This window comes from Staurois parvus, unplaced genomic scaffold (genome assembly GCF_062004578.1).
Source record: "Staurois parvus isolate SC_StPar_1 unplaced genomic scaffold, SC_StPar_1.0 ptg000155l, whole genome shotgun sequence".
Taxonomy (NCBI): domain Eukaryota; kingdom Metazoa; phylum Chordata; class Amphibia; order Anura; family Ranidae; genus Staurois; species Staurois parvus.
In genome coordinates this window covers 22,185,285-22,208,682 of record NW_028317951.1, presented here as the reverse complement: position 1 = coordinate 22,208,682, position 23,398 = coordinate 22,185,285, and the positions used below count along the sequence as shown (strand labels likewise).

The 23,398-nt window shown below is 40.6% G+C and overlaps 1 protein-coding gene across 3 annotated transcripts in view; it reads left to right on the top strand.

Moving 5' to 3' along the window:
• The window catches only part of TBL1XR1 (TBL1X/Y related 1), a 218,196-nt gene that overhangs the window by 131,105 nt on the left and 63,693 nt on the right, over window positions 1–23,398 (top strand). For all 3 annotated transcript variants that reach the window (XM_089675531.1, XM_089675534.1, XM_089675533.1), the window contains exons 5-7: window positions 368–473; window positions 15,502–15,647; window positions 17,681–17,921. In XM_089675531.1, the coding sequence (XP_089531657.1) occupies window positions 416–473; window positions 15,502–15,647; window positions 17,681–17,921 (445 nt within the window). In that variant the 5' untranslated portion in view covers window positions 368–415. The remainder of the gene's footprint in view (window positions 1–367; window positions 474–15,501; window positions 15,648–17,680; window positions 17,922–23,398) is intronic.

Genomic DNA, 23,398 nt, shown 5'->3' with positions numbered 1-23,398 from the left:
CTGGTAGGCAAGTGATTAAACATTTGGTTACATTTTCTGTTGTGCATAAAATATGTGTTTATGAGATTTGCAATTCTGTTTTTATGTAGATATACACTGCTTCCTATATTTTTTTGGAATTGGTGTTGTAACTGCAGCATTTTTTCAAACGTATGCCTCCTTACACCTGTTTTGGAAGTGTCTTGTGTGTGATCCATACTTTTCACTTATTTTCTGGGAAGAAAGCTTGATATTTAAAACTGGGTTAATGATTTTTTTCTTTCCTGTGCGGTGCCTAATTTACAGGAGTGTAATAACATCATTACTTCACTTTACATATTAGAAATATTAATTAAAAATATAACATATTTTTGTTCACTTTTTTTAGGGAATAACTGCAGTTTGCTTGGAACTCATGGTTTAAGTGGGCATAAAGATGAGTATAAGCAGTGATGAGGTTAACTTTCTGGTGTACCGATACTTGCAGGAGTCGGGTGAGTAATGTTTAATGTAAAATATCTATAAGGGAAACCCGTATAGAGAGAAATATCAAAGCGGTCATTGATTATCTCCACTTAAAAGATTTCACTGATATAGTGGCTTCACTACTTAGAGATGCTGACCCTGGTCAGCAGTCTGATTCCTTCTTTATATATACTGTAACGTATAATGGGAATAAGAAATGGTAAGAAAGGGGGGGGGGGGAGTGAAGAGAAAGGAAGGGGGAGGGGGGGGGTTAACCAAAGGGGAGGGATGGAAGGGGAGAGGTCAGCAGTTTTCGCTTCACTTGTGACATGCATGTTGATTGGATTGAAGTCAGAAGAACAACATGGCAGCCAAGCATAATTATCTTTAGGAGGACAGTCATGGTTCTTGTTGCCTACATAAAGGAAGCTGAATTTTAACCTGTAAAGAAAGCTGTGGACTTCCAACTGAAACATATGAAAGAAGATGACAATATTTATTATTCAGGTATCAGGTCAAGTTTAGTCTCAAAGACTGTCAACTATGGGGTACAAGCCTCTAACCCAATTGCTGCCCAGCATATAGCCTGAAGCGATGAGGGGTTTGACACTTTCAAATAGTTTTATTATGGCCAAGGAAGCATCTGATCAAACCGATCTGTGTTTAATCCAATGATTTGAAGGGCAGAGGAAGGTATCAGGGGTCTAATAGCCTCCAGATCTCTATATAAAAGTACTGTTACAGGTAATTAAAAAGTGAAAAAAAAAACCCCACCTAATCTCCCAGTGCTTATGCGGAAATGCAAGTACACACATCTGGCATGGATATGTAAACAGTGTTTGTACCCTGAACATTAGAGTGAGAGCAATAATTCTAATAACAGAGCTCATGTTTAACTCTAAACTGGCAACCTGTAAAAGCTTTTAAAGCATTGTCTATGGATACTTTTAGGTTCTGTAGTTTGATGCCATTACAAAGGCTTGTGCAATTTTAAATTTTGACGTGATTGGCATCGATTTACTCAACACATCACCTATATTTTACTAAAAATTGGGTGATAAATTCAATAAATACAAGTGTATTAGTGTATTTTTTTTCTCTTGAAAATGTGTGGTTTATAAACTGCTGTGTAAATATGCAACATAAATTGGTGGCTGTTGCAATTTTTATTTTCCTTTTTTTCCCTATTGCTTTTTACCCCCATTGCTTTTTACCCCCGTCTCGGTCTTCTCTTCTAGAAATATTTTTCCTTTTTCACCTTTTTTTTTTCTTCTCTTCTTTTTATAACAGTTTCACATTGATCGGCCTTTTAATTTATCCATATGTGTTCTTATGTGGGGTCAGCTTTTTCTGACCTTTTACATGCAGTCATTTTTGTTTACAGGGTAAATGATATGATTTCCTTTAATTTGATGTAATAGTGTTTATAGGTTGGATTTATTTGTGTGCACTAAAATTCTTTTTTTTTTTTTTTTAATTCAATCTGAATTAAAGATTTTCATATAAACACAATGAAGCATAAAAACAAAATACCAACACAAAATAAGTGTATTTTTATATTTGTTTTTATAAATGGCTGCTCAAATATGCCAACTAAAAGATACAACAGCCACCAGTTTATTCTCTAAGGTCTTTGTTTTAAGAAAATACATAATGTTTGGGCTTTTTAAGTAATTTTATTGCAAACAGATGCTGATTGTATATGTAAATGTCAATTGCCCTGGTAGACAAATGGTTAAAGTCCTGCACCAAGCACATTTGGGATCCATAATTGTTCCTGCTCTCCTGTGCAAAGCATCAGACCCTTTTACCCAAATCTTGAGAAATCTGTAAAAATGTAAGTTAAGGAAAAAAGCCTTTAGAGATTTGATTTAAGATCTTTTTATCTTAATTGTACAGTGCAGGACACAGGCATAACATTCACATTTTGGGTTATTGGTCACTGGCAAAACTCTTTTGGATATGCTTCCCCAGGGCACCTCCTTTATAACCCTCCCTCTCACTGTAAACCCCCCCCCTTTTTTTTTTTGCTAGTGTCCAAAGGCGATGACCTCTTTTTCTCTTACAAAGAAATCACTCATAACTTTATTATTCCTCTATCAGAATTTTCCATCAACTTCACTCTTTTAGATAGTATTTTAGAAACCAGTGCATCTGGATCAGTGCACTCTCTGTACAACTTTGTGAACTGTAACCCAGACCCCACACTGTGGGGACGGCCTGTTGCATCGGGCTCCCTTACCTTGGCACTTAGTGCAGTGTTTTGTAGTTAGCCACAGTGTGTTAATCCTGATCCATCAGAATGGAAGCCAGTTCCTGAACACCCATTCATAGCTTTGCCAACTGTGATAGGTAAAGGCTGGACCCTTTACAGGGACAAGTGGCATAGACAGGTAAGGTTTGCCCTGTGTTCTGACCATTACTGCCATAAATTACATGTTTGGAATGTATTTCACATCTGTGTAAATGTTTTTCGAAACGAGTGCTTAAAAGTAATCATCTAGATTAGAGTCTAGACCAGGGGTGGGCAAACTTTTTGACTTGAGGGCCGCAATGGGTTCATATATTGGACCCGGGGCCGGACCAAGAGTAGATGAATGATGTGTATGTGTGAATTAATAGAAATTAAATTAAAATTTGTAACATTTCATCCCCCATAGTACTATTCCCCTCAAGTAGTAAGCCAAGTCCCCCCTGTGTCAATTTACTTACCTTTGCTCCGCGCGTTCCTCTCGCCTTGTTCCCGCGCCATTCCGGTCTTCAGGGCGGACTGTGAGAGGAGCCTACCTCCCCTCACGTTCGTCACGCTGCCCCGCCTACACACATCCTGACAGCCAATCACTGGCTATCAGGATGTGAGTGGCAGCGAGACTGGCCAATCATTGCATTTGAGTGCGCTGAATGATGCAAATGTTTGCCTGCCCTGGCTGGTTTTTTTTTTTTGTATCACGCTCCGCGGGCCGGATTAAAAGGTACACCGGGCCGTAGTTTGCCCATTGCTGGTCTAGACGCAGGTGGATGACCATGTATTGCATCATACCACTGGTTATATGCTTTACTGCCTTCCCACCTACAACCTTGATAAGGCACGAAGGCACTCCTCCTGCCCTCTTTCCACAAAGAAGTTTTTGGTACTGGACAGTTCACAACCGGATCACAGCATTTTGGGACATACTTACCCTGTATGCTTCACCCACTTCATGAGTACCTAACTTGTAGCAGTATGGTGGAATCCAAGAATAAGGCAGCTGTGACAAAAGCGAAGTCTAATGGCACTGGAGCAGGAACACTTTATAGCTGACCTTGCATTTGAAGCAGCTTATATATCTGGCACAAAACAGGCAGCTTATTCATCTTCACATACCCCTTTAGAATAGGGAGACTTGCAAAATCTTAAAACGTTCGTCCTGTTGACAGTTCATCAAATGGGAACAATCTATGAAGATTGGTGCCATCCAGGAAAGATTTATACGCCTCAAAAAAATCAGAAAACTATCTTATAGCAACCTTACTGAGTTTACTGTGAAATAGGTAATACTGATAGTGGATCCAGCATCTTATCTTTGAATAAGCATCTCACTATTTAACCAAAAGGTATCTTTACAGTTAAGGAACCTATACATAAACCATTTTTGAAATGCTTGTGTGCTCTTTATGGGCTGGCAGGTCCAGCTCTTCAGCCAGCAATCGCTGCTTCTCTGTCATACAGCAGCTGCTTGACCTTAAAACAATGCAATCGTGTTTTTCAGTATCCTACTGTATTTGAGCACCTTCAGCAGTTACCTCCTCTTCTACTTCACTGTGTTGACTCTTTACAAGCAGTTCTCACACAATTTCCAGGTTGGCTTTGATTTCTATCCACGTGTAGAAATTTATAGCTTAAGACCTGGTCTGCTATAGCTTAAAACCTGCATACAAGATTCCTTAATACGCTTGCCATTTGAGGCAGGTTGTTTTTTTGGCTGTGCTTTGGACAACCTTGTTAGAGAGGTTACTGGAAAAAGTGAAATGTCTGCACAAAAGACACTTAAAGCAGAACTTAACTCTTAGTCATTATTGACTATTTTAATCCTTATGCCGCTAGCATTAGTAAATTGAAAAGTATATAATATTTACGTGTTTTTAAAGGTTTTTTTTTGTTTTTTTTTCCCTGTTATTTCCTGGTTTCTATGCCTAGGCAAATGATGGCATACTTCTCATGGGTCTTCAAATGGGAAAGAGGGGCTCTCTTAGCTAAGGCAGATAGATTGCAGATTCCAGGAAGTATATTCATCTGCCCTTACTTGACATAGTTACATAGTTAGTCTGGCTGAAAAAAGACAAAAGTCTATCCAGTTCAACCATAGAGAGGAAAAAAAAAAATCCTATACCCACAGTTGATCCAGAGGAAGGCAAAAAAAAAAAACCAAAGCATGATCCAATTTGCTCCTGCTGGGAAAAAACATTCCTTTCTGATCCCCCGAGAGGCAATCGAAAATTCCCTGGATCAACTTTACCTGTAAATGTTAGTATCCAGTTATATTCTGTGTATCTAAGAAATAATCCAGGCCTTTTTTGAAGCAATCCACTGAGCTGGCCAGAACCAACTCTTGAGGGAGTCTATTCCCCATTTTCACAGCTCTCACTGTGAAGAAACCTTTCCGTCTTTGGAAATTAAATTTATTTTCCTCCAGACATGAAGAGTGCCCCCTTGTCCTCTGTGACGACCTCAGGGTGAATAGCTCTACACCAAGTTCCACTATATGAACCACTGATGTATTTATACATGTTGATTATATTCCCCCCTTAATCTCTTCTCAAGCGAGAATACATTCAGTACCTCTCATCTTTCCTCATAGCTGATCTCCTCCATGCCTCTTATCAGTTTAGTTGCCCTTCTCTGTACTTTCTCCAGTTCCCCAAAGTTCTTTCTGTGAATCGGTGCCCAAAACTGAACTGCATATTCCAGATGAGGTCTTACTAATGATTTCTACAGGGGTAAATGATATCTCTCTCTCTGGAGTCTATACCTCTTTTAGTACAAGAGAGGATTTTGCTCGCTTTAGAAATCGCAGTTTGGCATTGCATGTCATTATTAAGCTTGTAATCTACCAGAACCCCCAGATCCTTCTCCACCATTGATTCCCCCAGTTGTACTCCCCCTAGTATGTATGATACATGCATATTCTTAGCCCCCAAGTGCATAACCTTACATTTATCAACATTAAACCTCATTTGCCACATAGTCGCCCAATTAAACAGTGCATTGAGGTCGGCTTGTAAGTTGAAGACATCCTGTAAGGACGTTATTCCACTGCAAAACTTGGTGTCATCTGCAAAGACTGAAATGGGATTTGTAATATCAAACCCTATATCATTTATAAATATATTAAAAAGAAAGGGTCCCAACACAGAACCTTGGGGTACACGACTGTTGACCCCAGACCATTCAGAGTATGAATCATTAACCGCTACTCTTTGAATACGATCTTTTAGCCAGTTTTCTTTCCATTTACATACGGATTTTTCCAAGCCTGTAGACTTTACCTTACACATTAGCCTTGTGTGGGGCACTGTTTTAAATGCTTTTGCAAAATTCAAGTATACCACGTCCACCGCCACCCCTCTGTCCAAGGTCTTGCTCACCTCCTCATAAAAAGAAATCAGATTTTTGTTTGACAACTTCTGTCTTTCATGAATCCATGCTGTCTGTTGCTTAAAATATTTTTTCTAGCAAGACCATCTATGTGGTCTTTTATTAAACTCTCCAATATCATCCCAGCTATAGAAGTTAAACTAACAGGTCTATAATTAATTGGTAAAGAGTTTGACCCCTTTTTAAAAATTGGCACCGCAATATTGGCCTTACGCTAATCCAGTGGTACTATGCCAGTCATTAAAGAATCCCTAAAAATTAGAAACAATGGCTTTGAAATGACAGAGCTCAATTCTTTAAGGACCCGTGGGTGTATGCCATCCAGTCCAGGTGCTTTATTCACCTTTTTATACTGTCTAAATATTTTTGGATCATATCAGTTGTGAGCCAATGTGGATCATCTGGAGCTGTGTCAATACCATGCCCATTATGGACAAGAGCTCCCCCATGCTCCTTTGTATACACAGAGCTGAAGAAGGTATTAAATAAATTTGCCTTCTTTGTCCCCAGTCACCCACTCTAGATTATTTTGTAAAGGGCCTACATGCTCGGACCGAACTTTTTTACTATTAATATATTTGAAGACTTTTTTGGGGTTCATCCTGCTATCTTTTGCAATCTATCGTTTGTTTTTGCAGCCTTTATTTCCTTTTTGCGTATTTTGTTATATTCTTTGTAATACTTAAATGATGATCGCGTTCCTTTATTTTTATATTTAATAAAAGCTCTTTTCTTATTATCTATTGCCTTTTTAACTTTGGCCGTAAGCCACGTAGGTTTGATTTTTAGCCTTTTAAACTTGTTACCAATGGGAATATATTTAGCAGTGTGTTCACATACCGTCTTTTTGAAGAACTCCCATTTCTGTGTTGTGTTCATCACTGCTAATATTCCCTCCCAGTCTAAGGCTTGGAGAGCAGCTCTCAGCCTTGGAAAATTAGCTCTCTTGAAATTGAGCGTTTTTATTTTTCCCATATATGCTTGCTGTTTACAGTTAACAATAAATGAAATCATGTTATGGTCACTGCTACCCAGATGTTCTTTTATATGGACATTTAGTAATAAGCTCTGTATGGTTTGAGATTGCCAGGTCCAGCAGAGCATCGTTCCTAGTAGGAGCCTCTATGAACTGTACCATAAAATTGTCCTGTAGTAGGTTTAAGATGGTTGTGGCCAGAAATGCAAGAGGGGTGTTTTTCAAAGTGATTTCTCAGCTAAATAAAGTGTGGAGACATGGATGGATGCGGGAGTTTGCTTTGAATATTAAAATGAATTAAATAGTGTTTTTGGTTTGTGCTGCTTAGATGCAGTGTAGTTCCTCTTTAAGCGTAGATTGTTTAATGTTCCTGCTCAGGTTGCAACCATGTAGGATGAGCCTTTTAGATGCAAGTCTAAGTCTTTGGCAATGCCTCCCTTTCTCTGGAGGCCCTCCCCCACACTTAGGAGTAGAGGTGTAAAGCGACATCTGTGTGTTGTGTGCTTTTATGGTGTCCTAACTTGGATCTCCAGCAAGGGCTTAGAAATTTATGTAGTTACATCTTTACACTCTCATTTTATTTATCATCGCCTTCTGATCTGCAAAGGCAGAAACATGGAAAGCCGTGTTCTAGTTCTAGAGATTAGTTCCTGTTTCCTAACAGACCAGTTGTAAAATTCTTGTATATATGAAGATACCCAAGCCTTTAGGGGTCTTGGATCTTACTATGACCACTAAAACAATTTTTACACAGGTTTTTTTTTCTAACATGGTTCAGATCCATCTGGCTACTTCCTCTGCCTGAAGTAACTTCTGGAGTCCCACAATTTTTTCTTTCTGCAGAAATTCATGTAAGTTTCTTGATGCAGCTAGAATTTTCTGCCAAAAAAAACCTTAAGCATTATGTTCGTAAGGCTACTTAAAAAGAACGCCTTGGTTAGCTACTACCTCCCAAGATTTCAGTCAGATTTATTAAGATTTTTTTTTTTTCACACCCACAGTTCTGAGTTAATTCACAGAATTACCATTAATTTCCTTCAATGCTCCTTCAGGGCCAGTTCACACCAGATGCAATCCAGTCTGCATCAAAAACGCATGGACAGCAGGTTATATGGGTTCCAGTGGCCTAGTTCACCCTGGTGTGGTCATTTCCTCAAGAGCTTTGCAAGTGTCTAGTCACCTAAAGGTACAATCCTATAACCCATGGTCTATGAATACTCTGCCTGTGTCCTGTACTGTACTCCTAGTTAAGGCATTTACAGATAAATCAAAATCCCCCAAAGCCCCCTATAAGTTGCATCACAGCTCCTGGATTTCCCAGCTGTTGCGCACTCATTCCTTTTCCCTGTAGCTACCACACACTAACACAGGAGGTCACGTGACTGGGATTTTGGGGTGTAGTGGTAGTAGGAGAGAGACTTTTTTAAACACAGGAATTTGAATTTAATGCTAAAAAGCATGCAGAAGCACTTATGACAGAAGAGACCTAAACTCCGTGTTTGGAGTCATTGACTTGAAGCTTTATAGCCCCTTTCTCAGAGGATTTGACTGACGGCAGCAGGAGCCTATAGCTCCCACTGCTCTTAGCAGTCCTGTGAGACTAGAACGAGAAAGCAACAGTGCTGTGAAATGGGACATCACTGGATCGGTGGAGGAGTCGGGTAAGAGTTTGGAGGGAGGAGAGTTAGTGGTGTGTGCTTTTGTTGTTGTTGGTGTGTGTGGTTTTTTGCTTCAGTGCAGGGAATGCATTAGGTAAAAGACAATTTGACTTTAGAATAACTTTAATAACATTAGCATGTCAGTAGAAATTGCAGAGATCTCACCAATAGGATCTTGAAGAGTTGCTAGAAATTGAGTAAAGGAACGGCCCATCGCATATTGATAATTTTAGTTATAGATAGTATATAAAAACATGTTGTGCTATTCCTTTAAAAAAAAAAAACAATTTGTCTTGCACTGCTGAACATAAGTATTTGAACACCTAAGAAACAGCAAGAATTCTGGCTCTCAAAGACCTGTTACTGTGCCTTTAAAAAGTCCACTCATTAATCTAACTTAGTAGCACCTGTCTGAGCTCTTTAAAGACACCTGTCCACCCCACAGTCAGTCAGACGCCAACTACTACCATGGGTAAGACCAAAGAGCTGTCAAGGCACCAGAGACAAAATTGTGGACCTCCACAAGGCTGGAAAGGGCTACCGGGCAATTGTTAAGCAGCTTGGTGAAAATAGATCAACTGTTAGAGCAATTGTTAGAAAATGGAAGAGGCTAAAGACGACTGTCAGTCTCCCTCGGACTGGGGCTCCATGCAAGATCTCACCTCGTGGGGTATCACTGATAAGAAAGGTAAGGAATCAGCCCAGAACTACAAGGGAGGAGCTGGTCAATGACCTGAAGAGAGCTGGGACCACAGTTTCAAAGGTCACTGTCGGTAAAACACTACGCCGTCATGGTTTCAAATCATGCATTGCACGGAAGGTTCCCCTGCTCAAGTCATCACATGTCCAGGCCCATCTGAAGTTTGCCAATAACCATCTAGATGATCCAAAGGAGGCATGGGAGAAATTCATGTGGTCAGATGAGACCAAAGTAGAACTTTTTGGTATAAATTTCACCCGTCAGAGGAAAAAGGATGCGTTGCATCCCAAGAGCACCATCCCTACTGTGAAGCATGGGGGTGGTAACATCATGCTTTTCTGCGAAGGGGACAGGACGATTGCACTGTATTGAGGATGAATGAGGCCATTTATTGTGAGATTTTGAGCAACAACCTCCTTCCCTCAGTCAGAGCATTGAAGGTGGGTCGTGGCTGGGTCTTCCAACATGACAACGACCCGAAGCACACAGCCAGGATAACCAAGGAGTAGCTCCGTAAGAAGCATATCAAGGTTCTGGAGTGGCCTAGCCAGTCTCCAGATCTAAATCCAATAGACCATCTTTGGAGGGAGCTGAAACTCCATGTTGCTCAGCAACAGCCCCGAAACCTGACAGATGTAGAGGAGATCTGTGTGGAGGAGTGGGCCAAAATCCCTGTTGCAGTGTGTGCAAACCTGGTCAAGAACTACAGGAAACGTTTGACCTCTGTAATTGCAAACGAAGGCTTCTGTACCAAATATTAACACTGATTTTCTCAGGTGTTCAAATACTTATGTTTAGCAGTGCAAGACAAATTCTTTAAAAATCATACAATGTGATTTCCTGAATTTTTTTTTTTAATTCTGTCTCTGAGTGGGAATGTACCTACAAAGTGAATTTCTGACCCCTCCATGATTTCTAAGTGGGAGAACTTGCAAAATCGCAGCGTGTTCAAATACTTCTGTTCCTCACTGTATATGTGTGTGTGTGTGTGTGTGTGTGTGTGTGTGTGTGTGTGTATATATATATATATATAGTGCGTGTGTTTTGTATGTGATAAGTGCAACGCAGCCAAAAACAATGCAAATGATGCGTAAGTGTGATGTAAATAAGTTGCAGCACAGACATATAAAAGTGATGCTTAGTGGTTAGTGCACATCAATTATTAACTAAGCAATATATAGTCCATAAAACTGTGAAACAATGTGGTGAACTCCCAATAGAAATCTGTTCCAGCTTCTGGGATGCTCTGCTGTGCAAACAAGCTTTCTACCAAAAAAATGACACTTTTGATAAATGAGGTCCTAAATGCTTAGTAGTAATGTAGATATCACAGCCTGATCGGCATTCAGCCTTTGACATGATCCCAAAGAGAGCTCACGTTGGCCTCAATCCCAGATTAAACCGCTAGCACGGCGAAGAGAACAAAATGGGCGACACAGCATAATACTATTAAAATACCATATTTATTCTGTAGAAGAAGGTACTCACAAGTAGAAATAGAGATAAGTATGTGTAAACTCTCTGCTGCATCCATCAGGTGTGATTATGTCGGAGCTAGAATGTGCCCAATTTGTTTCCTCACAGATAGACGTCATAAGGGGCTGGGGGTTAGTCCCTCTTTAAAATATAAAGGTTGCAGCCAACAGATACCAAGCGGTTCCCCTTCCATACCCAATACTATGGGAAATCAAAGCGCATAGCTGATAGCAAAATCACACTACTTTACAACATAACCACTGATTCTTAATTTATAAGAAAAAAAAAAAAATGAAACTATGAAAGAAAACAAATGTATAACCAGTGATAATGCTGACCACCTAGTGGACAGAAAAGAGAATGTATCTAGTGATTTGTTATTGGCAAATAAAAGGAGAAGGCACTGCAGATACCTGCATTACAAAACAATACAATACCACAAAAAATAAATATGTATACACACACTGTATTGGGACACCCCTCCAAATCATTGGATTCAGGTGTTCCAATCAACTCCATGACAAAAGGTGTATAAAATCAAGCACCTAGGCATGCAGACTGCATCTACAAACATTTGTGAAACAATGGGTCGCTCTTAGCTCAGTAAATTCAAGCATGGTACTGTGATAGGTTGCCACCTGTGCAATAAGTCCATCCGTGAAATCTCCTTACTACTAAATATTCCACGGTCAACTGTTGTATTGTAACAAAGTGGAAGCAACCGGGAACTGCAGCAACTTAGCCATGAAGTGGTAGGCCATGTAAAATGTCAGCGTATGCTGAAGCACGCAGTGCGCAAAAGTTGCCAACTGTCTGCGGAGTCAATTGCTAAAGGCCTCCAAACTTCATGTGGCCTTCAGATTAGCACAAAAACAGTACGTAGAGAGCTTTATGGAATAGGTTTCCATGGCTGAGCAGCTGCATCCAAGCCTTACATCACCAAGTGCAATGCGAATCGTCGGATGCAGTGGTGTAAAGCATGCTGCCACTGGACTCTAGAGCTCTTTGGAGTGACAAATCACGCTTCTCTGTCTGGCAGTTTGATGGACGTGTCTGGGTTTGGCGGTTGACAGAATGTTACTTGCTCGACTGCATTGTGCCAAATGTAAAGCTTGGTGGTGGTGGTGGGGGGGGGGGGGGGGGGGGGGGGGGGGGGGGGGGGGGGGGGGGGGGGGGGGGGGGGGGGGCGGCGATTATGGTGTGGGGTTGTTTTTCAGGGGTTGGGCTTGGCCCCTTAGTTCTAGTAAAGGGAACTCTTAAGGTGCCAGTATACAATAGGTGTGTATATATGTGTGTGTGTGTGTGTGTGTGTGTGTGTGTGTGTGTATATATATGGTGTCTCTAACGTAAATATATATTGAGATATATTATTCTCAACGTAACAAGGCAAAAACATTGGCTGTTATTTATGAAACCGTTCAGATCCTAGCCGAAATTTGGGCAACAGAATTTATTGGCATGGCTATTGTGGCATAGGTCCTGATTCGGAGGGGGTATATTGGGTTTGGTACTTTCCATGCTTCTATAGGCTAAGAAAGTGATGTTTTGTAAAGCTTGCCATCAAAATTGGAAGTCCTACTTCCATTGGTGGAAGCAGAGGATCTCCATGCTCTTCAATATTTGTTGGGTCGTTTCTTAACTTTCAGCAGTTGGAGCTTGACTAGAATTCGGCTTTGGATATCCTGAATGGACCAGTTTCGGCCTTGGCTAGTCTGTTCAAGTCCTCTAGCCTCTGTTTTGTGCAGGGGGTTACTCGCATTTACCTAGTGTTTTTGGTCCTTTAAAATCTACCTTTTTAAACCTGTACCTTGTTGAAGTTCATTCCTAAGGTGGTTTGCCTGGTAGCGGTCATTTCTCTAAAAAGGGTATTGGAGCTGGCTGCACGTTGTCTTTTTAAATAACTTTTTGGTGTTGCATAGGGACAAGGTGGTCTTGTGGCCAAACACTTATTTGACCTAAACTGATCACTAAAATCCACTTAAAAGTGAATATTGTATACATTTTGCTTTGCCATTCTCTTAAGGGTTCAAAAGAAGTGGCCCTATATAGTTTGGATGCAGTGCAGGATGTTTAGTTTCATCTAGTTTCTACAACTTCCTTCCAAAAATCAGACCCTTTTTTTTCATGTTGTCCAAGAGCACTTAAAGGGGTGTTTCTGCCTCACAGTACAATTGCTCTGGAGAGTAAGCAGTCTCCTTTTCCAAGTAATGTTTGTTCATCTAGATCTGTTGGCACACTTTGGGCATTTCAACATCAGGCTTCGGTTGCACAGCTTTGTGAAGCTGCTACCTGGTTACCTGGTTACCAAAGTTAACGTGGTTGATTGGGCTGCTGCTGATTTCAGGTTTGGCCTCAAGGTTTTGCAGGCCTTTTAGGGCCGGTCTTGACCCTTGTTTTGGAGATCTGTTATCTTGTTACCCTCTCCTTACTTTACTGCTTTGGAAAGAGATGTACTGTACAATAAAGAACATTTTGGAGTTTTTTTTTACATATCTGTAAATTCCTTTTCTTGGAATACATTACAGGACCTATCATTCCTTTCTATAAAACTGAAAATTACATGTTTGGAGGGGTTATATGAGGAAGTGTTAAAGCTCTTAAGTGGCTTCTGCAGTGTCCAGTCACTTGCAGGTGTGGCATATATTCCATCTGTTATGACATCAAGACCTGTATCCTGTACTGCACTCCAGCGGTACTTTAAAGGTATCCAACAATCCATTTCTCCCAGTACACTTACCAGCTAGCCAGCAAAAAAAAAAAGTCAAAGAGCCTTTTAATTTGCACCTTACTCTAAAAGCTGCAGTGTACATGATAACAAAATTTGCAGCCAGCGATGGGCTTTCCTGTAAAAGTGATCCAAGTGGCTCTACAGCCACCTGATTATTTCTACAGGACGCTGGTGGGGCCCTTCTTCCACCACCATTCCCTGTCTCTCTGCTGCGATAGGGTATCTCGGGACTGCTGCTCTCTGTGGGGCTAACTGAAAACAGAGGAGAAGGAATGTCATTCATCCCTTGTGATGGCAGGAAAATTGATTTGAAAAACTGTAAAAAAAACCAAAACAAGCAAAAATGAAATAATTCCTGTCCCCCTATGCTCATGCGCAATTGCAAACGTGCTTGTAGGTCCCGCACACATATGTAAACTGTGATCCCACCACGCGTGAGGTATCACTGCGAACATAAGAGAGTGAGCAATAATTCTAGTGCTAGACCTGTTTAACTGTAAAATAGTAACCAGCCAAAAGGCTTTTAAAACCTTAAATGCCTGCGGGTAATTTACTGTTCTCCAATTTTTTGTCGCCATTCTACGTGCGTGCTCAGTGTTAAAGCATGACATGTTTGGTATCTATTTACGCAGTGTAACATCATCTTTTATATTTTAACAGTAACTTGGGTATTGTTCTTGTGTGCGCTAAAATGCATTAAAGTTTTTTTTGTTTTGTTTTTTCCGGAAAATGTGCAATACATAGCTGTGCAACTATAGTGTGACATATATTACAGTAACCACCATTTTATTTTCCAGGGTCTATGCTTTCATAAAATATATGTGTGGGGGTTCTATGTAGTTTTCTAGCAAAAAGAATGCTGATTTTAACATGTATGTAAGAAATATCAGAGTTGGCCCAGTAGGCAAGTGGGGATGGATGGCCTTCCTCTAGGCGTACCTGCCCTCTATTTAAAACTGTGTGATCCAGCATGGAGACTAGAGTCAGGACTGCACTATCCAGAGGGGCCTTGATGAGGCAGTGCAGCCTCCACAAATTTGCAGATGTGCAAAAAAGGAAACTGTATTAACACACATTGTTTAATATTTTTTTATTTTTTTGCTAGATGGCTAGTAAGTGTACATTTTCTTTTGTTTTTTTTTTTTGTGCAAAACCCTTCCGTGGGCACTTTGCTTAAAAATCTACTTATAAATTGAGATGGTTGCCATTTTTGTGTTTAGCTGTTACTGTGTAGTAAAGAAGCCATTTTCAATGGAGAAAAATAGCAGCTATTTTTTGATATGTAAATCTTGTTACGTAAATGCTGAACAGATATGGAATTGATGAAATTTAAAGTGGAACTTCACTCTCTCAATCAACAAACTATTTTTAATCCTTATGCTGCTAGCATTTGTAAATAGATAGGAAAGTATATAATATTTACTCGTTTTAAACTTTTTACTTCCTGGATTCCATTCCTAGGCAAATGATGTCATACATCCCAGCCGTCTTCAGGAGGAGAGGGAGGGTTCTCAGCTCAGTCTGACTGAGCTAAGGGTAGATTGGTTCCAGGAAGTAAATGATACATACATCATCTTCTTATTCAAGATGGCCACAGCCAGAAATGCCATTGGGTGTTTTGCAAAATAAAGCATAGAGACGAGGGTGGATGTGGGAGATTGCTTTCAATATTACAAATAAATTAAATGGCTTTTTTGGTATGTGATGCTCAGATGCAGTGCAGTTCCACTTTAGGTTAATGTAAATATTCCCATTGTTTTTCTGCAGGGGGCTGTTGTAGTGCTTGGCTAGATATGTAGCCAAAAATGCTTATGAAGTGAACTTCTAATGTGATTCATGTCTGTAGCCTTCTTTTGTCTGAATGTTTTCCCCTCTTTTCTATAGGATTTTCCCATTCAGCATTCACTTTTGGTATAGAGAGCCATATCAGCCAGTCTAATATCAATGGTGCCCTGGTGCCACCTGCTGCTTTAATTTCCATTATTCAGAAAGGATTGCAGTATGTTGAGGCAGAAGTTAGCATTAATGAGGTAAGTTTTTTCCGAGCTGACAGTTTGATTTCATTATGCCTTACTACTAGTTGTTTTTATTTTGTGTGCACAGATAGTGTTTATAAATCTTATACTTTTATTGCTGTAAAGGGCTCATCCAAACTTTGTGCATTAAGCAGCCTTTTCAGATGAATGGGCTGCCCTCTTGCAGAGCAGTAGTTTGAATGAGCTCTTGTGTGTTCTGTTTACAGCCAAGAATTAGGACTGCATACATAAATAGACGCAGATTTCAAAAGATCAATATGAAGTCTCCAAAAATGAGCATGTTTGAGTTGTACAGTAGTGTGATGCGCTAAAGCAAAAGCGTCATCCAAAGACACTTCACCTGTGGAGCTGGCTGTAGTGAGTGGAATAAAATGGGGTTTTTTGTTTTTTTGTTTTTCTTCCTATCGGTCTTGTTTTAATGTTTGCATTTTCCTGGTTTCTCTTAATCTCTGTAGCTATGTGCAGCCTTCACACCATTATTTGAGTTTTTATTCATGAACAAAAAAATGGATATTTGGGTTTTATTTTCTTTTTAACAAACACTTTTTTGTAATTTACCTGAACATGCAGAAATCTAGCATACTTTCAGGGTAATGAATGCAGGATGGTTTGTGGTTTTATTCTACTTCTGATTTTGGTATGTTTGGGAGAGGGCATATTTAAAGCTGAACACCAAAAAACTAAAAAGGAGCACAGCTTCATTGCAGGTGTTAAAGAATAAGTTCCCCTACGGCAGTGTTTCTCAACTCCAGTCCTCATGGACCCCCAACAGGTCATGTTTTCAGGATTTCCATTATTTTGCACAGGTGATTTGATCAGTTTCACTGCCTTAGTAATTACCACAGCTGTTTCATCTGAGGGAAATCCTGAAAACATGACCTGTTGGGGGTCCATGAGGACTGGAGTTGAGAAACACTGCCCTACGGGAACATGTTGCATGTTTCACCCATCTTTATGGTTGAACACGTAAAATGTTCCGGTTCCTGCAGCGGATTGGAAATCCAAGCCCTCTGTGACAGCAGTACGGGGAGGAGTTCCCTGTACCAACTGTCACTTTTTGAAAAGGCTCCGCTTACTTGGCCTTTTCATTCTTTGACAGAGTTCTGTGAATGAATAAACTGCAAGTACCAACATCCTTTGCGGCTGTTGGTTTGTAATTCTCAATTAATTATTCGGCATTGTTGAGATCTCTGGCAGTTCATTGATTCTTCCTGTCAGTATGAAAATGCCTGCCTGTACAATGTGAGGGTAGACAGCAGACACTGACAGTCTGCAGAAGTCCTGTTATGACATCAACGATCTGCTGATCGTGGGTGCAATGATTTCCAGGTTCCTTTTAAAAAAAGAAAATAAATTCACTTTTTATTTTATACCTGGAAAAAAGTATGCATTTATTATTATTATTATTTATTATTATTATTTACTTTATATTTTTTTTAAAGGTGAACTTCTTTAACATTTCTTTAATGCCAAGGGGACTGTGAAAAGCAGTTTTGCTTGCCTGGTCCTCTACTCCTGCAGGCTCCTCTGTGCTGCTAGACCAGTCTCTGTAGCCTCTTCTCTCCTGCTCTGCAGCAATCTTTGGTCCTCTGATGACCTCAAGACCAATGCAGAGCCAATAGCACTGAAATGGACTTAAGGACGCCAAGAGACAGTCCACTGCCAGCATAGTGCGAAGCACTGTTTCCTATGGAGGCGGAGGATTAAGAAAGTAAAAATGCTTTTCGCTTTCCCTAGACTAAACAAACTGCTAACCTTTGCTGTGCAGGCACAGCCCCACCGCAAGGAAGGATTTTTTTTAGTTTTCCCAAGTTCAACATTGAACTTGATCATCACTCTATTGCAGCAGAAAGAGTAAAACTAGTAGTGTGTTTATATCACCGTTTTTTGTTTTGTTTTTTTTTCTGTTTTTTTTTAAGCATTTCGTTTTCAATATGGCTTATGTTTGGGAGTTATTTTGGTATCTAGACAAATAGCCTTTTGGCATTTTTAAGACCTTTAATACCAAGGTTTCTTTATTTCCACAGGATGGCACACTTTTTGACGGGAGGCCGATTGAATCTCTCTCCCTGATTGATGCAGTTATGCCTGATGTGGTACAGACAAGACAGCAGGCATACAGAGACAAGCTAGCACAGCAACAGGCGGCAGCTGCTGCTGCCGCTGCAGCGGCTGCAGCCGCAGCAACAGCAAACAACCAGCAGCCATCTGCAAAGAATGGTGAAAATGCAGCAAACGGGGAAGAGAATGGAGGACATGCACTAGCAAGTAGGTGTATCCAGAGAAAGCAATTGCTTATAAGTTTGTCGCTTTAAAAAAAAAACAAATGCACATGTAAGTGTACACTATGAAACACAGAAGTATTCAAGAACATTGGGCTTATGCCGCTGCCTTCAGGATATGGGACACTGGCAAACAAGATCTATAAGGACTGTTCAGTATAACCCCTCTTACTCTCAGCAAGTCTCCCTTTTTTTTTCTTTTTTCTTTTTTGCCTGATATCCTTAGGAGAACAGCTTTTTATCAAGATATTTTTTTTTAATTAAGATTCTTGAGTTGCTGCAGAGCAACTGAGTGGAGACCCCACCAGGAACAAGAAGCAGGGCTGGCCTGTAATGTTGCACTTGGGCACTAGACTGTGCATTAGGCACTCATCTATGCATATAGTGCATTGTGTTGAGTTAGCTGCATAGTCCAGGGCTTTGGTCCACCTGTCTGGAGATCTGTCCCTGAAGACCTCTTAGGGGGGTATGCCCACTGAGAGGGTGAAGATGAGGAACTGAGCACCACTGCTGTTGTTAAATTGGGGGCAGTGGGCGGCAGCTGCAGCATTGGGAACATGTTATATGTTCCCAAAGGTGAACTTATCCTTTAACAAGACCTTAACTGTCTCTGTAGTGGACACTCCACCTTGTGGGTAAAATTGTTTTTTTTCCTGCAAGCTTCATTTTGACTGTAGTACCTTCAGGGATCAAATCTCGGTCTTGGTAGTCCTTTTTCAGAGGGTGCCTGCTTCTCACTCCTTAGTGAAGGGCTTCATACAGGGCGTCCCTTCTATTGTTCCTCCTATGTGTTCTCTGATGACTCCATGGGATTTCAGCTTTATTCTGTTGGTTCTTCAGAGCCTTCCCTTTGAGCCCATGCTGGATATGCTTCTGTATATATTTTTACATAAGGTTGCCTTTCCTGTTGCCATCACTGCGAGAGACGTTTCTGAACGGCTGCCTTATTTTGTAAGAAACCATTTCTTGTGCTGCAAAAAAGCAAGATTGATTGTTTTTAGGCTCAGGGCCTCCTTTTTTTTTTTTTTTTTTTTTTTTTTTTCCCTAAGGTGGTTTCTTCCTTTCCAGGGCCCTGGTTTCCAGGGCATTATTCTACCATCTCTGTCCTGCTTCAAAACAATATAGGAATTCCATCCATTGTCTGTATGTGGTATGCACTGTTTGAGTTCATCTCTCAGCTACAGCTCCCTTTTAGGCAGTCTGATTCACTCATTCTAAAGGTCTTTGTAAGGGACAGCCTGTTCCTTGTTTCACTATCACTAAGTGGATTCCTTAGTCCAGCATTCAAGCTAAGGATCTCAAATGCAAGGTTCCTTTTTTCCCTTTCAAAGCACACTCCATTGGATCAGTGCTTTTTGGGCCTTTCAATACCAAAAATCAGTTTCTAAGCTTAGCAAGGCTGCCACTTGGTCTTCTGTCCATAAATTAATTAACTTTTTACCAGGTGGACATTCAAGGTTCTCCTGTTTAAGGCTTTCAGAATGTTGTAGTTGAAGATGTCCCTGAGCCCTTTGTTGCCTAACACTGGCATTTCAGTGCAGCTATAAATTTAAAAATAAAACTCTTGATGGAAACTACTGTTTTACACTCTGAAAACCACTGTATTTCACACGCTTAAGAGTGTGAAACATTAGTGGATAGAAGTCCTTAGAGCTCTGCGTACGCCTTTGAAAATACAGATTCAGAAGCTTTGATACTTTTGTCACTGATCTGAAACAAATATTTAGATAATGAAAGTCATAGAAAAGTCAGAACACCGTTATTCCAGTTCACTGACTCAAGTTATTGAGATGAGAGAATTTTCAGGAGAGGTCAGTTTTAACAGCCTTGTTTTTCATTGAAGGTCATCTTGAACCCTCTCACCGATTTATGACAGTGCTTGAAAGCTAGCTTGTGAAGACCTGTCAATCTCAAAACCTCAAAGTTTTAAATGATTCCAGACTCTTAGGGCTAGTTTATACAAGCAAGACACACCAATCACACGTCCATCGGCGTGCGTTGGGCATAAAACGTCACAAATGACGTTTGCTTCTAGTCACACTGGCATTGTGATGCATTAGTTTGTGTCACAACAGTTGCTCTGAAAAAAGATTTCATACAGTATTTTAGTAATGCAGTGAAGTGCCCTCATAGGGAAGAAGGCTTTGGTCTTGTCTTGCAATGGGCAGCACAGGCCCAGTGCAGCTGGTGTGAACGAACCCTTACAGAAGAAGCACAGAGCATTGTGAAAAAAGTGGGAGACCCTTTGAAGTATGGAGCCCATTTTGGCAAATTATTTTCAAAGCCTGTTAGCAAATGTACTTGGCATTTACTTCTGTAATTTCCATCTGGTGTCTGTGCATCCACTGCATCCCAATACATGGGACTACCATGTGGATGCATGAAATATCCGTGCATCCTGTGCAGGCAAACACTTAAAGTATCTTAAGTACATCAATATGGACAAGACCGTATCTGGGCTCAAAATATTATGCTTAGCCTGTCTCAGCTGTCATTGCATCTCCTGTCATTCGCATAGAGATCTCAGTGGAAGACCCAGTTCATGATTATTCCTTATATAATATTGCTTCTTCAGGACCCTTGTCCTGCCAGGGAAATTTGCAGTAGGACACTGGATACATAGGCATATTGACGTGTGTTCACTGATCTTCTCAAAGGGACATTTGTTAGTTAAAAATATTGTAGGTGCATCATGCCAAATTAATATGCGCCAGAAAAAAAAATATTTATGGACCAGTATTAACATGCAAAGAGAGAAAATTTGACTCCTGTAACTGAACTTTGAAACAGGTGTAATTTTTAAGAAAAAAGGTATAATTGCTTATTTTCTTAACTTGGAAAACCCTTGGAAAAGTAAAAAATGTATATTAAGTTTTCAATAAAATCATATTTTACATACACCACACAACATCAAGACCAGTCTTTCATGTCTCTTTACAGTTAGCCTAGGTTCACCCTAGAATGTGGTGCAGGAGACTTGCACAGTACAAATCTCACTGCCCCTGTAATCTGCAGCAGATGGCAGTATAATCTTAACATCGTAAATGCAGTGCGTTTTCCTGCATCAGATTGCGTGGTACAAAACGACCATGTAATTTCTTTGCGGTGCAGTTTCAAAACTGGTGCATGTAAAGTGAGTAGGATCTTGGGCGGTTCCTGGGCATTTCATATGCGGTTCATAGTGTGAACTGATCCCAAGTCATTGAGCCCATGTAAATTGTACAGTAGGTACCAATGGACCAGAACTGCAGTGCATGTACCCTGTGTTGTGGTGCGCTGCATTAAAATACAAAGTTAGGGCTCATTTACATAGAGCACTTTACTAGGGCCCTGTGCAGGTCCGTGTTTACTTGTGCACCACCATTCTAATGTTCCATTCATTTCTGTTGGGACACACGTCTGCACGGACACAGCCACTGTGTCCTAATATGATGTGTGCGGGTCCCTGAAAACATATACAGGTTGCGTTCAGGGACCCGCACCCTTGAAACCTTTTTTTTTTTTTTTTTTTTTTAACCACTGGGGGAAGACCCTCAAAGCTAAGTGTCTTTTTAGTTTTGTGGGTTAATTAACCATTTCAAGTCCAGACACTTTCACTCTCTTCCAGTCCATGCCAATTTTCAGCTTTCAGCGCTGTTGCATTTTGGCATTTGCACGGTCATGCAACAATGTGCCCACATTTTTATTTATTTCAGGTACTTGTATAGCGCCGTCAATTTACTTAGTGCTTTACATATATATTGTACATTCACATCAGTCCCTAAACCTCAAGGAGCGTACAATCTAAAGTCCCTAACTCACATTCATACATACTCATACTAGGGACAATTTAGACAGGATCCAATTCACCTACCAGCATGTCCTTTGGAGTGTGGAAGGAAACTGGAGTATCCAGAGGAAACCCACGCAGGCACAGGGAGAACATGCAAACTCCAGGCAGGTGGTGCTGTGGTTGGGATTCGAACCAACGGCCCGAGTACTGCCAGGCGGAAGTGCTAACTATTTATATTACATTTTTATCCCCCCCCCCCCCCCCCCCAAAAAAAAAAATAAAGCTTTCTTTTGGTGGTATTTGATCAACACAGAATTTATATATATATATATATATGAATATATATATATGAAAAAATACAGAAAACTTTGAAAACATCTGTTGCTTCGTTTTTCTTATAAGATATTGCAAATAATCTTTCTTCATAAATTGAAGCCAAATATATTCTGCTACATTTTTGGGTAAAAATAACCCAAAACCGTGTATATTATTTAGTCACTGTGAAAGTTTAATCTACAAAATAAGATATACATCTTAAAATTGATCAGTTGAGACCCTAAAATGCCGGATGCTGGTATGAGGTATGGCTGTGATCAGAACACTGTTATGGGGTATATTGTTGGTCAGGATGCTGGTATGGGGTATGGTGGTGGATTTGATGCTGGCATGGTGTGTATGACTGTGATCCAGACACTGGTATGGCATACAGAACGCTGGTATGGGCTATGGCGGTGATCAGGATGCTGGTATGGCATATGGGGTAATCAGGATGCTGGTATGGCACATGGGGTAATCGGGATGCTGGTATGGGCTATGGTGATGAGCAGGGTGCTGGTATGGCATATGGCAGTGATCCTGGAGCTGGTATGGTGCATGTTATGTGGCGATGATTAGGACGCTGGTATGGCGGTGTTTTTGTGAGCACTGGAACAGTTGAAAGATGCTGGCTGTGTGTGTTATTAGGACTACACTGGGGCAGTGAACAAGAACACTAGGGCTGGCTGGCAGGCACTGCAGTTTGTGAGTGTACAAGTAGTGGGACAGGCTGTTATACATTCAGGCTGCAGCATCTCTTCTCTCTGCTTCATGGATCCTGGGTGCGCGCTCTGTGAGCCGTGCAGGAGCCTCCGATGCAGGTTGACGTACAAGTATGTTACCCGCATCTGCGTTGGTACCCGCCTGCTGTCTATAGGCAATTAGCGGACAGGAAGCAGTTAGTTGACAGCTGTGCACTTGGCATGGTTGGAAAGTCAGCTCTCCATCCTCTGGGGGCACTGTGCACATTTTGATTTCTCAAGGGGAGGAGGGGAATGTGCATACCTCCTGGCTGAGATGAAAGGGAAGCCAAACACAAGGTGATAAAAACTTTACAACCTCCTCCATTACTAGAGACCTCTTCCAGTGCAGCAGCCGGCATGTAGAAATTCAACATCCAAACTTGTTCATATTTTTAATGCAATTATTTCATTGAATGGCAAAAAAAAATCTAATTGTGTGTATATATTCTATGGAAGAATATTTCAAAAGTGAAGGTATCTGAAGATTATACAGTCGCCAGCCACTTTATTAGGTACACCTGTTCAATTGCATGGTAATACAAATTGCTAATCAACCAATCAAATGCCACCAACTCAATGCATTTAGGCATGTAGATGTAATGAAGATGAATTTTCTGTATTTCAAACTGATCA